At 39.2% G+C, this 17,791-nt stretch overlaps 1 protein-coding gene across 2 annotated transcripts; it reads left to right on the plus strand.

Annotated features, from left to right (window-relative positions):
• Window positions 1–703: 703 nt before the first annotated feature.
• LOC139114148 (uncharacterized) lies at window positions 704–15,798 on the plus strand. 2 transcript variants are annotated; one of them, XM_070675697.1, is made up of 10 exons: window positions 704–922; window positions 1,030–1,206; window positions 1,434–1,724; window positions 2,766–2,840; window positions 9,479–9,626; window positions 10,264–10,323; window positions 10,874–11,009; window positions 11,787–11,904; window positions 12,471–12,598; window positions 13,160–15,798. In XM_070675697.1, the coding sequence occupies exons 3-10, from the start codon at window positions 1,511–1,513 to the stop codon at window positions 13,232–13,234; spliced, it is 954 nt and encodes a 317-aa protein (XP_070531798.1). In that variant the 5' UTR covers window positions 704–922; window positions 1,030–1,206; window positions 1,434–1,510; the 3' UTR covers window positions 13,235–15,798. The 2 variants fall into 2 exon arrangements, with proteins under 2 accessions (XP_070531798.1, XP_070531799.1); XM_070675698.1 differs by having other exon boundaries at window positions 733–927.
• Window positions 15,799–17,791: the final 1,993 nt, after the last annotated feature.

The raw sequence follows: 17,791 nt of genomic DNA on the forward strand, positions 1-17,791 counted from the left end.
GCCACACTTCGGTAGGCATTTTAACTTGCCGGTAATTTTTTTTTTTTTCATTTAAAACCATCTTTTAATCGAAAAAATTGTAAAAAGATACAGTTTATGGGGTTCTAACCTTAGAGTCCGACCCCCGCTTAAAAAGATAAAAAAATGACCCTTACAACCGCTGCTTTGTTGACCAACCAAACAAACCTTTCGCTTCAACGATCGCGAACTGTCTTCAATCCCCTTAAGCTCAGCCCAACGACGAAGTGGTCCAGATTGACCCGGGCCCCACAATGGTGATGTTTTTTCGCTGCTTTGTTGCCGATAACAATGGCTGACAAAAACATCTGCCGGGCGCATTAATTCTAACAAAGGGGTGATGAAAGTTGTGAAAGAGAAAGAAGTGCTCTTAACTTTGCAAGTTTGTACAGCCCTAACACTTCACCTTACATCGGCAGCCAGGCAGTGATCGCTTGTTCCTTTATCGAAGTCCACTATGGAACGACTGTGTGACCTCTGCCTGATGGATGGAAAATGTTCACCGAGCCACGAATGTAACTCAGGTTATCGTTCATCATCTAACATAATAAAACGGCTTGTTGTTTAAAATGATCTTACATTGTTCGAAGCGGGATTCGACACTTTTTGATTCTTCGTTACCATGTAATGAGAGTGTTGAATCGCATTATGCAAATGAGTAGGCGAGGTCATTTGAGGGCAGATGTTTACAGCAGTTAAGCCGTGCTTGTTGCGGTTCTACGAAAGCGCAGACAGTTTAGAACAAAAATTATTCAGACAGAGAAAACACATGAAAAAGAAGGCATGCTAAAGGTTATCTGGAATTTAACCCCTTGACCCCTTGCCCAGGTTGGTCGCCCCTTCACTTTACTGTGGCATTTCCAAGCATCAATCTTCAACCTTTGCTATAGAGCTGAACAGCCAGGTAAGGTAGGGAATGTCACCCTTTTCGATTTTGATTATTTTCTGCGGAGTATGCTGTTATACACATAATAGTGCAGTTTTTAAAATCCATTCACTCTCATTTCCTAGGCATGTGATGGTGACAGATATTCAGGGAGAAATGGAGATGGAGGATGGCACCCCCGTGCTGAATACAACCCACAAAATTATGTTTTACAGTGAAGGCGGCGGAGAAGGATTTCACTACAGCTGCGGAGGTCATCCCGTTCGGCCAACCACAGTGGCGTTGAGGAGAGACCATCTCAGGTAGCAATGCTGCGTTTTCTTCCGAAATGAATCGCATAGCTTGTCTGATTTACGTCTACCGTGGGCGAGATTCGATATTTCGGCTGAACGTTCTCGCTGTATCAAACGTGGGCGTGACCCGTTAAGTCGTATACAACACGAAATATTACATTTTAGGCCTGTGTACATCAACCCCATAACTCGAAGCGTTTAGTATATCACCCATTTTGTATGTTGTGTTTTTACAGCAACCGTTAAAAAAACAGAGCGCGTCGTTGCGATTTCAACGCCAGGGAATTTAACGACACCGACTCAAAAACCGAATATGAACGATTTCGAGAAGGAAGCCTTAGATGCCCAGAACAGGTATCGCGCTCTGCACGGAGTCAAGCCGATGACGTACTCGGCCACCATCAGTAAGCTTTCACAGAAGTGGGCCGATCACCTAGCTAGGCAGGGCCGACTTGCACACAGCGACACTGCTGGATACGGTGAAAACGTAGGCTTTGGAGCCGGCAGCGGAGACTACGATATGTCTGGTTAGTTCATCTTGCCTTTGTTCTTACCATATTGAAAATTGTCATGTTTTTATATTTTTACACCTCTTTTACAGATATTCATAATGATATATTAGCAAATATTCTGTCTGTCGCCATGGCAATGTCCGCTACCATTCTTTTCTGCATTAAGTGATACATATGTATCCAAGTATAAGTTATTGTCGATGACTTTACAACGTTACGTCATCAAGTCATTTGTCAGCGGCTTTTCAGAGAACACAAAACGGACACAGAACGAGACCTAACTAAAAGGATGGCTTTGTGTTTGCCTATTCAGAGATTTGAGCATTGGAAGTTTTCAGCAAATCATGTCAAGTACAACCTCGATTACATCACAGCGAAAGACGCTGCCACTCATAAACATGACAGTCATCACACGGCGATTGAGCCACGAAATAAGCTCAGTAAATATACAGGGCTTACAAATGATACATGCTGTGTAAAGTGCCCTAAAAAGTTGAAGGGTTTTGTTCAGTTTGTACATTTATGTGCAAATCGTGCGCGCGTAATTATGCCTATAACATAAATTCGTCACACCTTTCATTCGTTCGCCCCTAAAAGTATCGCAGGAATCAATGAGGTGCTTGTGATCTAAGAACTCTAGTCTTTTTGTTGACAGTGTCAGGATATCTTTTTTGTCTGTAAATATTAACTTTAGGCGTTGTCAGCGCCTGGTTGATCCAGATCAATGATGCACATTCTATTTTGTCTCCTAAACTTTTACAAAACGTCCTTTGAAATTCCTTATTCAAAGCAACTTCGGGTCACAGTATTCAAAGTTATCTTTTAATACATCCTCAATAAAGATGAAAAATGTGAGATAATACAAAACATTTGTTCTTTATTCAGTTGTCTGTTTCTGTAAGCTGTAAGTCGGTAGCCAAAAAACTGACAATCGGATAAAATCAAAGCTGTACGGACTGACATATCTGTGCCATTCCCCTTGCTGCTTATGGTCCCCATTCAAGTTGATTTGTACCTACGTTTTAAATGTCTACTCGTCCTTTTGTTACCCTCCAGGCGAAGAAGTCAGTAAGATGTGGTATGACGACATCAAAAAGTATGATTTCAACAACCCAGTGTGGGGAGCAGGAGGTACGTTTATACACTTCGCTGATATAATATGCTGTTATTGACAAAAATCACACTGTTTGGAATATATATATATATATATATATATATATATATATATATATATATATATATATATATATATAGATAGATAGATAGATATATAGATATATATATATATATATAGATATATAGATATATATATATAGATATATAGATATATATATATATATATATATATATATATATATATATATATATATATATATATATATATATATATAAGTATACAGATGTCCCGTGAGAAATTACAGTGCGCGATGCTAAATCAGAGCGTTATAAATAGAGAGAGAGAGAGAGAGAGAGAGAGAGAGAGAGAGAGAGAGAGAGAGAGAGAGAGAAGAGAGATACACACACACACGTTACTGGTGCATGTATTCACGTTGCATGTTCAGTAAGCACCTGTGTGCAGATTTAGTTGGCCTTTGACATACACACTACCTCGTTTACTTTAAAAAATAATAATACACTACCTCGTAAAAGGAATATGAATAATACATTAGGTATCAGACACACCCTACCAGACAAGGGTCCACAGAGACTTTACGTGTAACATAACATCATTTCTCGTCTGATATCGTTTTCCTAAAACCAAATATTAGCACATAAAGCACAAATCGTACACTCTAATGACTTGTCAGACTTTTTTCACGCGTATTTAGTATACCAAGCTCTGAACGGGGTAATTGCTACGTACTTGTATTTATCCTTGTCTTGTTGCCAAGAAACCAGAACATGTTTGATGTAGAAGAGGAAAGCGCCCATTACTATTCTGTACGTTCGCTTTATGAAACGCAATTACTTAACAGCATATTCAGTGTCTCATATCTAATATAAAAGTTAAGACATCGTAAGAGAGAGAGAGAGAGAGAGAGAGAGAGAGAGAGAGAGAGAGAGAGAGAGAGAGAGAGAGAGAGAGAGAGAGAGACCTTGCTTGTATGTAATGCTTGAGGTCAATGAACTATAGAATCGAGAGCAGACGCACCTATTCTTTCAAGACAGACGACGGATCTGCTGTGAACTCTATTTAGTATTCAAGCGATGCGCCATCATTCCCCAATGATTGACTTGCCGATGACTGGCAATACATAAAGACTCGGAGAAGAACGAAACACAAATCGATCTCAAGGCTTTTAATCTGAGCTCGGAAAATGAGGCGTTGTTTATTCTTTTCGATACGATGTCCGACCCTATTCCAAAATAGCCCTTTTCCTCAATATCTGAAAGTCACGTGGCATTTCTTTAAGCGCATGATCTGTAACAGGCTATCGACGAAACCAAGCTATTTGATATAAATGGAAATTGTTAATCAGCGGTGTGACTGCCGAGTCACGATCATGCCAGTGTCATTCAACGACGACTTCAATATGATGTGTTCATTTCAGTTTCAGTACATAAAAATTTAATACACTCTATTGTTGATTCGTTTGTTCAAAAATTCAGTGATGGAAACCAAGCTCTGTCACATGCCTTCCTTATTTTCGATACCTGAATTCTCCAGAAACCTGATTTTAATATACATATACACTTTTTGTTCACCCACACGAATGTAACAATATTTCGTGATTGGTCGACCCGCAATTGCAACAGTAAAGGCGAAATTGACATAACAAGCTCTTTATTTGATTATTTGCAAGGTGTATATGGCGCGCGAAAATATCTTTCCATATTACCATATCGGTGCGGTGTAACACGATTCGTTGAATCAAACTGCACGACAACTGAAATCGACGGCCATATATGTATGACGTCATTACATATATTCATACTATCGCGACGTTAATGTCGTTAATAGAGTTCATGGGACTGGATCGCGTCGACAATAATGGGCATTAATTACAATTCAGAGGTAGAAATTGAACACCTGAATAAAATATGAAGGTAAATTATTTTGATCATTTAGGATTAATCAATCTGTCCAGCGAGTTAGCTTCCGACATTGGTCAATTATTTTCATATGCCTGAAACGTGTGTACAATCCATGCGTTTTCACATGAGCCATTATCAGCCGGTGACGAATTAATCATTAATGCAAAAATACAGAAATGTTCTCCAGCAGGTCGTCGTCTGACTCATCTCGCTGTTGCCATGACAACTGTGCGAAAGATGGCAGTCACGTGTGCACCAGGCTGTTTGTCTGTCATGTTCAACTGAAACACCCGGGTGGTTGACGCACAAAAGAGTTTATTGAGTCGACATCATTGTCGTCGGGTTTAAAATTGACAAAGGTTTCGTCACGAGTGGCGTTCCCTTCGGAAATATTCATACGCACGTGGTACGACTGCAGGGCAATCCGGGGGAGACTAAGTTAGATCATAGAGAAACATAGATGTTTCTCTGTGGTTAGATTGGCGATCGGCGAAAATTAACAACAATACAGATATCTTATACGACAACCATCAAGTAGTAAAACCACTCTGGAATTGAGTTCAATTGGCTCTTTCAAGTTTTTCATAATCATAGAATCTTCGTGTCTGAACATTGTTGTTCGTTGTTGTTTTACGCGTGTACATAGATCATTCTGCGCGCAATGCACGTCTGTCTAGGCACGCACAGTGTGTGAAGATGAAAGTTATTTCGTGAAATCCTCTTGGGTTTATAAAAGTCTTTTATCGGGACATAATAATGGTGTTACATGTACTTGATCGCGATACCATACCAAACTGCACATTAAGCATGTCAATAATTACTCCTACGCGTAGACACTACACACTTTATCTGTACTTGTTTTTTATCACGTTCTCTCCAACACTGGAAGGACTATTATGTTTTGTTATAGATTTGTTTTGTATAAATACTTATACGTTTCCCGCCGATGTGTCCTTTATTTGAACTTTTACTCAAGTTATCGTCTCTGACGTGGCTAGCATTCGCTTTTATATGAAAGGTGAAAACGTAGCACTTTGTGGGCTGAACTGGAAACGGTCATAAGATTAACTGAACGCTCACAACGAGGCATGTACTCGACGAGATGTCGAGATCGAATGTCCAACTGAAAGTTTCAGAATATACAAAAGAACGAAATATCACCGATTCGGCGTCTCAAAGCCCCAGTAGCTGAATAATTTTTTCATCTTTTTTTTCGAAAAGATAGTTTCAAAGCAAACGCAAAATGCTGACTAAAGTGTGACCTCAGAACTTTTTCAAAAATTGGCGACGAAAGCACCACCCAGATTGTAACAACTAAAATTATTTTGTCTAATAAGTCATATATGGCCGCCTGGAGCGAGAACACGAAAACTGTGACCGAATCCATCGCCAAAAATAGAAATACTGACAACATCTCCGTGAAGACTAGAGAGCATATTTGGTCAGCAAAATGGAAAATGGTACAGCTAATGTGCGTTTGATCATAATGAAAACGTTTCCATGAAACTTTTTTATCACATTCTACAGAAAGCTAGAGCAAACCAACATTTGATGACAAATATAAGATGGTTATGATCTCAGATGTGAAATTTTGAAGGTTACTTTTTAAGTATTTTACAAGCTGACAGCTGCATAGTCTTGTGAATCCAGGGACCAGCGATCCAGCATACTCAACTGAAAGGGATCTTAGTCATCGTACTTCAGTCTCGACACCACCGGGGAGGGGGGGGAGGCATTCTATAGCCAAACATACTCATATTTCACGTCGCCTTCTATGTGTTTGACTGTACCCTTTTTTGTTGCAAAGTATTTGAGCGCAAAGGTAATATTCGCGGTCGAGTAGGTCTTCTTTGTTTCCTCTGCCTTGAATTGGAAACGCAATCGATCAGAAAATTTCAGGAGGTTCCCATCCTGCGCTAATGATGTCAAAGAATCAGACAGCGCATTCGCCGCCATATGTGCCGCCATTCAAGGTATATGTTTCCAGGTTTCTAAAGGGTGTGTGTGGGAAATAGGTGAAAAAAATTATTCCACAAAGTTAAGGTATTGAGGCCCCGAAAGACTTACAGAGTGTTTCGTTTTGTAAAAGAAGCTATTATTATAATCAAATCGTTGTGCTGTTTTTAGGGTGATCACTTTTCAAAGAACGTTAGCTGCAAAACGGGATGTGTGTTTAATTAAGATAAAATGGTCGTGTATTGCCTCTTGATCAGGTTACCGTGGGATCAGGTGTCCATTGCACCAACTGCACTGAGCTGTGACGTCATGGCGAGAATGCCAGTTGGTTTACAATGCGCATGTTGATAAGGTGACTGCTGCTTCGAGGATGGCCAACAATTTACAGTTTTTGCAATAAAAAGATTATAACCGTTCTCAATATTGAAGTAATTGAACATTAATCGATTTATTGGTCAAAATGATAGTAAGCAGGAGCTAATAATAATAACACTTGTTGTAACATTACTACACACATAATTGTGTGTGCAGTATGTACATGCACACGCAAATACACAAACACACAGAGACACTGACACAGACAGACAGACATATACACATACACACGACTTGCATCTGTCTTCACCGGGGGGGTTAAAGTTCGTGACCCAGGGTCACCCGGGATCATCGACGTTAAAAGTTTGCCAAGTCGAATGATACCATGGCATTGCATATCATAGTTGGCCGGGTATCTTGTCAAATTTGTTGAAATATTGAGGTTATTTACTACCATTCTTTAGCAACCGTAGGTTTTCTGATGACATGGGGACATTTCCTTTGCTACCGAACCATGCTGAGGGTTCTTATCGGAATAAAAGTCAGCCAATGTTTAGGGATTTTCTCGTGAAAAAAGCGACGTATCCGGCGGCATGTACCCATGCATTCAACTTTCTATGGGAATACCCTTCCGAGGGACGCTTCAAAGTGTATGTACTACTAATTTGAGCAATCACAGTCCTTGTTGTAGATCCCCCAACTTTTGTTGTGTGGCGTCTGTTTATTCAACATTGTTGAGAGTGTTCGCAATAGCATTCGGTGAAGTTTATTCGACCTTTTAACACCTGTGTTCATAGGACATGACGTGACTGGCACAGTCAACGAACACGTCTGGTCCATTATTCGATAGTGAATAAGAAAGAGAAGAGTTAGTCTCCGGGGGGACACAGATCAAGTGCTGATGAAGTGTGATCTGATGATAGTTGAAATTTTCATTGAGGACAGTTTGAGCAAAAGTTTTTAGTCTTTTTGTTTTGAGGTGCGTAAGCTTACGTCCCTCGAAAGTGAAAGACTACTTTCGCTCAAACTTTCTCTAAGGTAGAACGCACCTCGGGGACAGAAATTCAGGCCTTCAAATTTTATCAATTTTCTTCTGACCTACCACTTATGGGGGCTCATTTTGAAGCTCTTGGCAAAAGAAAAGTTTTCACCGTCTTAGTTTTTCGAAAATCGAAAATTTTATTTTTTTCCCATAGAGTTAACACGGGGATGGCAGCCATTTTGAATTTCAAATATCGGGAAATCAAACTGCAAATTTTGGTACTAGAGAAACAAATAACCCAAGATTTACCGATATTTGAAATTCAAAATGGCCGCCATCCCTGTGTTAACTCTATGGAGAAAAAATTAAAAATTTTCGATTTTCGAAAAACTAAGCCGGTGAAAAGTTTTCTCACACCAAGAAATTTAAAATGAACCCCCACAAGTGCTATATCAGAAAAGAATTGTAAAAGTTTGAGAGTCCGAATATCTGTCCCCGAGGCGCGTTCTATGACTCTAAGGTCTCTCACAGCCTAAATGGAGGGACTGTTGGTCTCTTTTTTAGGTTTGTTTTGTTTTTGTTTTTGCTTTTGGTTTGGGGGGTTGCCTTCGATTAAAAATGATTGCAGCGGTAAATCGTTTCCTGCAATGTTGTATTCTGTTTGCACTGGTGCACCCGCCAACAACTAGGTCACCGTGAAACCGCGGTGTGAGGTCTTTCCACTTACATAGGTGTACGGGGTCGATTTGCCAGCTGTCACAGATATACGACCGAAAGCTCGACGAAAAGCGGTCAACTTGGTACTGATTGTGTTTTACTCCGCGATTGTGTCTCATCAATGGTTAATTCTCATGTGGATAACGTGGTCTCGCTTGGAAAAGTTGCCACTTTGCGAAGTGCTTCACGATCGACCTCAAAGATTCCGTTTTTAGACTGAGGCCTATAGCGCCTGACAAAATGCCTTCTGTATAATTGATGGGCATTTGTGCTCGACTTTTTTACTTGGAAATGAAAAGAAGGTCATTGTAAATGGCACTGCATCGAAAGAACAGAGTAAATGTACTTAGCGACACGCACCTTGGCAAATTTAGAAAAATGTCTTGCACGTCCATCCGATTTCAACTCACAGGCGCTCGGAGTTTTATGCTGTTCGCTGTAAAGAAGGAGCACCCGTGCTTTAAACATGCCACGTACGTTCACAAGTGCCCTTTCTACGTGTAACCCAAATCATGCAAATATTTGTCAGACTTTATTCTTTTCCTACGGCTTTTGACTAGCAAAGTAATATGACATGCCTAACCTACCTACCTTTTTTCATAGGTCATGTTTAATGAAGTGCTGTCATATTTTACGTCGGCCCTATTACATGAACAGACGAATAAAAATTATATAGTAAAAATTCAACTTGATGGTCTTAAAGACTGGAATGTAATTTATCATTTTATTATTGCAATAATCGTTTATGTTTTTCCAAACCAAGGTCATTTCACACAAATGGTATGGAAAAGCAGTACAGAATTTGGCATTGGTAAAGCAAAGACGAAAGATGGCAAAGTGTTCATCGTAGCCAACTATAAACCACCTGGCAATATGAAGGGGCAGTACGAATCCAACGTCTTCAGGCCAAGGTACAGTGTCATCTACGGTAGAAGGATAGTCTTACTTTGTTTTTACATCGCTTGTAAAGGCCAGCCAGAATAAAACTGAAAACAGTATAGTTGGATTCACAAGAAAGATACCTTATGTTTAGAATCAAATCATACATAGCACAAATTTGTACAAAAGATTACTTGCATAGAAGCATGGGCGCACCTCATGTATTTCAAGTTGCACCGCAATGCGCAAATATTACCGTAAATATTATGTCACAACCTGATGTGAATGACTAGTTTTTAACCGGAACTGCTTTTTCTTTGTTAACAGCTAGTATTTGTTAACGTCCCAAGTATTCATAAAGGGAGTAACTTTTCGGTTTCGAAAATTTTGCAGACGATAACTTCGACAATGATAACTGCATATTTTGTATCACCTACAGAAGATTATTTCTGAAGTTAACCATCAAAGCAATCATATAAACATTTTATCTTTACCGTCTGATGTTTTGCCAATCGGTTATTTTATTTCTCGTTTCCAGTGTGTCTTTTCCTCTTTCGTTTTGTACCTGATTGTTATGACTCGTGCTTATTCGATATGAAACTAATGATAGGCAAAAGTAACGTTTGTTTTTCAGTTTTAGAGCAAAAATGTTATTTTGTATTTTCTCAGTGGTAAGGTATCGAGCGTTGGCAACGATGAACACAAGCCGGCAGTGCCTCTGAAGATAACGTAAGTATACATGTACATGCGCGCTGTACTGCCAATTGGCGATAACATGATGAATCTGTTCGACCGCCGCCTTCTTCAGTGGTGTCACGCCACACGATGTTATTCAAATAATATTTAAGTGTGCAGCAAGAAAAATTACACAACCAACTGAGAAGGGTTTGTGAAACCACATTTGTAGCTCTTATCACGAAAGAAATGTTCCATAAATTCAAATTCAAAAAGGTGTAATCTAGACTGTAAGATTAAGTCGTGTATGGGTCTCAGCCAAGTCCAACTCAAGAGTTGGCGGAGACCCCCTACACGCACAGTCGCTTGTGAACCGAAACACGACGGCCGCTGTGTGGTATGCATTAGAAAAGTAGGCTAATTTACACCACACAGCAGCCGCCGTGTATCGGTTCACAAGCGACTGTGGCTACACGACTGAATTGTTCAGTATCGATGTAATCACGCACAATACCTTTTCAGTAGCCAACGCGACGTTATCTGACGTCGCATGTTTTAATGCCGTTGTTTTCAATAATCTTCCCCCTTTTTCCTCTAAAAACAGAGGGCCAGTTTACTGCGATGAATGCAAACAGGATTGTAAAAGTTTCTACGAGACAAAAGACGGACGAGTCCTGTGCGAGAACGATTACAAGAAACAGGCAGCAAAATGCGCCGCCTGTAACGACCCCGTTATCGGAGTAAGTGTTCATTGTAACGTGAAGCAAACTATTCACTCAGGGATTGATATTTGGATTCTCAAACTTTTGTGATTTTCTTTTGGCCTACCACTTGTGGGAGCCCATTGCAGCTTGTGGAGTAAATAAAGTTTTCACAGGCTTAATTTCGTGAAAATCGGGAATTTCATTTCCCCATAGAGATTACACAGGAATGGCGGCCATTTTGAATTTCAAATATCGGTAAATATAGGGTAATTTGTTTCTCTAGTATCAAAAGTTGCGCGATGACTTCTGATTTTCATTCTTGATTTGGTAAGAGTATGGTGTAAAGTTTGCTTGAGGAAAGTTTGAGTGAAAATTTAAGTCTTTCATTTTCGAGGCGCGAACTACCTCAATTAAGAGCGATCGAAGCGATACGTAAAGTGACAGTGTCAAGTGAAAATATACCGCATATTATGTCAGGAAAGGTGGTCAAAAAAACACCACCACCACCAACAAGCTCTACGAAGCGCATTTTTTCAATATTTCAGCTTCGCTGATATTGCAAAGCAAAAACGTCTACATAATTGTAAACTCGAAAAAATGTGGGTTTGTTGGCAGTATTCATGATCCACCAGTTCTGTATGAAAATATGGCAGATCTTTTTGAAGGCGATGAACAATTTATTTCGCCCCATTTCAACCACCCCTTCCGAAGAACTTATAGTCCATCCCTTAGTGTGTGATCTCGCTATGCGATACAATCAAACTCATACAAAATAATTTTGACCAGTATGGATTAATTTGACTTTAACAACAGGAAATCATCAGTGCAATGGAGTTCAAGTGGCACGCCAAGTGTTTCGTGTGTGCGGAGTGCAAGACACCCTTTGACGGGCCGTTCTATCCGAAAGACGGGAAGCCATACTGTAAAGCAGGTAGGGTCGCCGAGCTTTTAGTACACTCCAGACCCTGGAGCTAGATCTGTCCAGGGACTACGTTTGCACCAATGTGATTTATGGGGTATGGGGCTGTGTTATGCATTTCGCGGGCTAGTTGAACAAGAGCAGCCTGACCGGTATAACATTAATACGAGAAAAGTAGTTATTCAATGACCAATAGTAATCCCAACCTCCATGAAATGAGTCGAGTGCCATTATTTTATTTGACGTCTTGTTTCCGTCACAAACCTTCCACACTGTACTTTGCTGAAAGCCACTTTTCAAATAACGCTAACCGTGCAACCAAATAAAACTCAGTTACATGGGCACGCCTGTACCTGTACAGAAATATAATTTCTCGCGGTTTGGAGGGTGGCCTAAGATGTGCAATTGTCAACGTAGAGGGCAGTATTTGCTGCCTGCCCTCAACTCTGCTGTCAGAGGAAAATCATTTCGGAACTCATGCTTTCATTTGATTAATGCTTCATTTGCATTAATGCCCCAATGCCCCCACCGAAAGTCATAGAAGGAATTTCAATTTTTAAAAAAATATTTTCTTTTAGACTACGAAAGATTGTTTTTGGATGGAGAGACAAAACCGGAGAGATGCCACGGCTGTAATGAGAAGATATCTTCGAAGTGGGTCAACGCTCTGGGTAACGCTTGGCATCCGGAGTGCTTCAAATGCACGGTAGGTCCATGGACTCATTACTCTTCCCTTAACTTTCGCTTTATATTTATGTCAGTTCAAAGTCTATGCAAAATATTTTCCTCTGCAAACTTTTTGTGAACGAGGCAGACCACACGAAAAAGGTCTGAATATAATCTTCTAAATGTCTCCGTAAAGCTAGCCATGCCATCACTAATCGATTTAGCGAGAAAGAATGTTACCTTACAGATTGTAAAAGCTGGATTTTTTACATTTTGTCAATGATAAAAAGAAATTTGGAAATAAACAAATTAAAACAGACCAGTCTTTGACCGGTTGAATGAAAGAAGAATCGAATGTACGTCAAGCATAACAAAGGTAGGGAATGCAATCCGATCGTATGAATGAATATAGTTCAAATTTATGTATTCAATTCTAGCCAGTAGCTACACCAGATAAAAAAATTGCTTATTTCATTCAGACGATTGGGAAGTAGCCATTGATATTCCGATAAAAGTCCATGTCAAATTATGTCGGGTGAATGTCGTAAACTTTATGGCTGTTCTATTGAATGTTGGCACAAACTTTTTAATCTTTTTCTAGGGCTGCAAGAAGCCGTTTGATGGCGAGTCGTTCTTCAAGAAGGACAACAAGGCGTTTTGCAGTCAGTGTGTTTAGACACAACGCAATATTCTGTATGCTGGTCGGTCTTGTCATCGCTCATAAAACTTCAAACTTGACCTGAAATAGTAGATTTGTTAGGCACTCCTGATCATTAGAAACTACAATCTCCACATAACATTATATTAAAACTACCATAGTATACTCGTAAATTGCTCAGTAACTAAAAAGTCAAGTCACCACATTTCCCATGATGCACCGGGTACGCATGACTATGTACCGTATTATTACATGTAACGTATGGATTTATTCTGTATAATTTCACATGTAACGAGTCCATTTTAATGGAGCAACGGGTGAAAGAGACAAAATGATGTTAGTAATGTTCCAAAAGAACAACCCTGGTCATAAGTATAATAGATAGTGTTAACACAATAAGGACTTATTGCATTTAATCAAGATATCTTGATAGGGATAAATTAGCATCAGAATAATTTATAACAAAGTTAACGGAAGGGGAATTTTAGCCGTGATTTTATGGCCTGGTGCAATTTTACTTAATATGACATGAGGCGTAGAACATATGGTGTTACGGATTCACAACTGTTTCAATAATCCTGGCAAAACGAGAGATTTAAATGCTTGCGTTTGAAAAATAATGAGTTTATCTAGATACTAACGTATTTTTTTCTGAGAAGATGATATCAGTGTTTCAATGGTTCTGAGCTATAGTGCGTTGTTTCGGCAGAATATCATGACTAGGTGCATGCATTTGGCCTGTATGGTGAACTCTAGACTACTCCATTGCTTGCAAAGGGTAGAACTGCCTCATAGGAAATATGAGTGCGATATTCTTTATGTGCAAACTAAAATTCCTTTCTTCACACAAGGTGAAAATCTGAACTGAAAAAGGCAAAGTCTTTAAAAAGTGTATTAACCTATTTAAAAAGGGCAATTTAAATGTATTCAGGTACTCTTTGGTGGTCAAAAGGTACGCATTTCGAGTTGATCTTTTTATCATTCAGCCATTTCGGTCGTTGCAAGTTTGAACATATTGCACGTGGTTTCCACTTAGCGGTTCACGTGCTGTTAGTAATGAAAACATAAGTCAACATTGCTTATAAGTGATATAGTCTGAGAGTGATAGTCTGTGTGATATGGTATGTTACCCAAATATGAAGTAAATTCTGTCAATCAGAGTAACTTTCGGAGCCAAAAGCTGGTCAAAAGTCAGTGTAGGAACTGGGAGATGAAAATACGGAGACGGGGAATGAATTGAGTGTATGCGTCACAATAAAGTAAGTTTGTGGGTTCAATTGGAGCAAACTTCAGATTATTTGGTGCTTTGCATGAGATCTGTTGTAATTGGTACACAAGTTAATTAACTTTCACGTGTATGTTTATGATGTTAATGACGGTGCTTAATACTATATGTATAGACCTGAAAACTTAAAGGATGAGGTCTTCCGTTAAATTAAATTAAGAAAACTTGCCAAAATGATAGGACTTACACTATAGAAAAAATCGGATGTAGTTCACATAGTTAACTTCATGTCGTCGATCAAATTTAGTATTTCGCTGTAAAAGTTGGTTTGAAGTTTTGTCTTTTCAAATGTTTTGCTCAGGTTTTTTCCTGATGTCTTTAAACAGATCAAACAAGAAAAGTGTTGTCATCATCATTGTCATCAGCTTTCTATCGAATCAGAGAGTTTGATTTGTCTGTTTGTTTGTTTGTTTGTTTAACATTACATTGACTGTAAGGTGATGGTGTCGGCGTAAAACGTCATGTGACACTATGCGGTGTCCTTTGAAAATATCGACACATCTGAGGAACACAGGGTCCGGTTTATTAACACATCCGTGTGTTTTTATGGGGGCTCCCTAGCTGTATGAAGCAACTTGACCTCCCCCTCGGATTTTGGTAGTATGTAAAACTTCTAAGTATGGACCCAGTTCTCCTCAGCCTTTGCATGTGATTCACCCGTTTGATAACTAATCGACCCAGTTCACTGACTTCGCAGAAGCGTGGGTTGCGGACATTTGCTTTGAAGAATCTGAGAGTTACACTGTAGCGAGAACGTGTTAACTTCATCAGTTTTAATATTATTTAATTATAATCATTTGAAGACATGGTTACCATTAAACAATAGAGACACATCGATTTGTTGCGAATTAAACAACCAGGACTTGTATACTTTGATCAAGAACACAACCATTTTTTATTGTGGTACCTTCTCAACTACTTCCTATCGTGCAGTACTATTTTATGCAGTGTCTATTTCAACTTGAATTTGCTAGAACTTTTTATCTCGGTCGCTTTGTGTATATTTCTTGGCAAATGCACATAATGTATCTATCTGACAAATCTATGAGATGATTTCAGGGATTTTGAAGGGAATTTACACGGCTGTTATGCATATTTCATTGAGGCTTCAATGCCTTTTCTTTCCACTGCAGAAAAAATTGGTTTAAAACGTTTGTTTTTATGGAAAAAGACACTCATATGACTTTGTGTCCTATATTATGTATGAAATGTGACGTTTAATTGTCACGGGCTCTACATGTCGTTATGGTGATATAAAAATAAATAAAGAGACAAAAGTCAACTTGTTTGTGTCATGAATATTGCCCATTATTGATTTTTCCAGAGTCAAAAGCAGAGATCCGAGGGGCAAGGAAACCAGTACATTTTCTCCCTTCTCCAAAATGTACATTGAAATAGAGTGCATATCAATCCGTGGCACATTTCGGCAAACCAATAAAACAATTTGCACCTTCATAAAAGAAAGTCGTAATAGGGCTAATTTTCACTTTTCAAATGGTTTAATCATCTTGATTATTAATCTTCAGGCCTATTTTAAAATTTAAAATCTTTGACCTGAGATTGAAATACAGGGAATAGGTATATACTGCTGTGAGGATGGCACTTCGTGGCCATTCAAGTTTCCCTCTGACAAACTCTATTTCCAACAATGCACCATTTCCGTTTCTTCAATTCCCAATATACTATTTAAATGTCAAATTTTCACATTTCGATTTTCTTTTTTGAAGGTGCAAATCAGTTTATTGGTTGGTCGACATGTGCCACTGATTAATATCCTGCTATGTACACAAACAGTCCATGTGATGGTATTGTCGACAAATGAATTCTCGTCCAGACTGAAATTTCAGCTTACAAATAATTGCATTGGACGCTATACAAATGCATGCTGTACAAGCAGGTAGAACATCGAGGCATTTCAACACGATTTTTGGGAGGAGAAGGGGCAGTTTGCCCAACAGAACAAAAATGACGAAAAATACAAAGTGACTAAATATTGGCGCTTTTGGATTTGAATGGTTCATACGGATTGATATACACTGCTCGTGTCAACACAAGATGCAATATGCATCTATTCAGCCATCAGAGAGTCCTTGTCTGGTCTCCCGTCCCAATTCTACTGCTGCAGAGGTAGAAATGGGCACGCATGCAGGTGCAAGAATATCTGTGTCCATACTCACTGTAGACTAATTTTCGTGGTCTATGCATAGACTGTTCTCATCTATTTTCTCTGTAGATTCATTATCATCAAGTACTATGGAGAGTCCGAGTCTATGCATATTGGTGACTGGATTTGTCCGCAAGCGAAATTTAACCATCCATATAGACCTTTTCCCGGTTATCCCACAATGCATTGTAGTGACTTTATCAAACACCGTATATAAGCTCAAAACAGCGAACATGCTGATTTGTTTTGTACAACGGATTGTTATAGAAGAATGACACAAATTTGCAATGCCAAATAATGCCCCGTGTATAATCTAACCATCAGCAACGAAAATATAGGTCAGGGTGTAATCTGCCATAGAGTTCTATGATTAACATACCCTGCGTGTACCCTACGGCTAAAAAGTTCTATGCGTAACGTACGCTTTGTATACCCTGGCGCGCACTGCATCATGGAACCGGTAAAAGAACTATTGCCAAACGATTCTATACACTTAAACTAGTAAAACCAACCTAAGCGTCAGCTGGCACTGCCAGAAATGTTTGCATACAATGCTCAATTTGACCATAGACAGGAGAGAAACTCTACAGTGTATAGTTTGACATTGACGGAATTTGACCCTTGCCTGGTTTAATACATCATAGAGGGCTTGTCAGTTTAAGTGAATGAAAAGCTGAGGGAGTCTACCATGGCCTATGCATGCCCTCTGAATACAATCAGTGTCAGTGGAATCTATTGATGCGGATACTTAAAATTGTGAGATTAATATCTTGGAACCTTTAGGCGGGTCAGCATCTTTGCATATGTGGAGATAATTCTAGGTCACACAGACGGTAGTTCAGAATCTATAGTTAAGGTAGAATGTGCCTCAGGGACAGATATTCGACGGTCAAATTTTTTAGTACTTTTCTGATCTACCACTTGTGGGGGGGTTATTTTGACGCCCTTGGTGTCAGTAATCTTTTACAATCTTAGTTTTTTTGAAAATTGAAAATTTTGTTTTTCCACATAGACTTAACATAGGAATGGGAGCCATTTTGAATTTAAAATATCGGTAATTGTTCTGTAGTTTGTTTCTCCAGTGACATATTTTGCACGGTGACCCCTGATTTTTATTCTCAGTTTG

This window comes from Ptychodera flava, chromosome 16 (genome assembly GCF_041260155.1).
Source record: "Ptychodera flava strain L36383 chromosome 16, AS_Pfla_20210202, whole genome shotgun sequence".
Lineage (NCBI taxonomy): Eukaryota > Metazoa > Hemichordata > Enteropneusta > Ptychoderidae > Ptychodera > Ptychodera flava.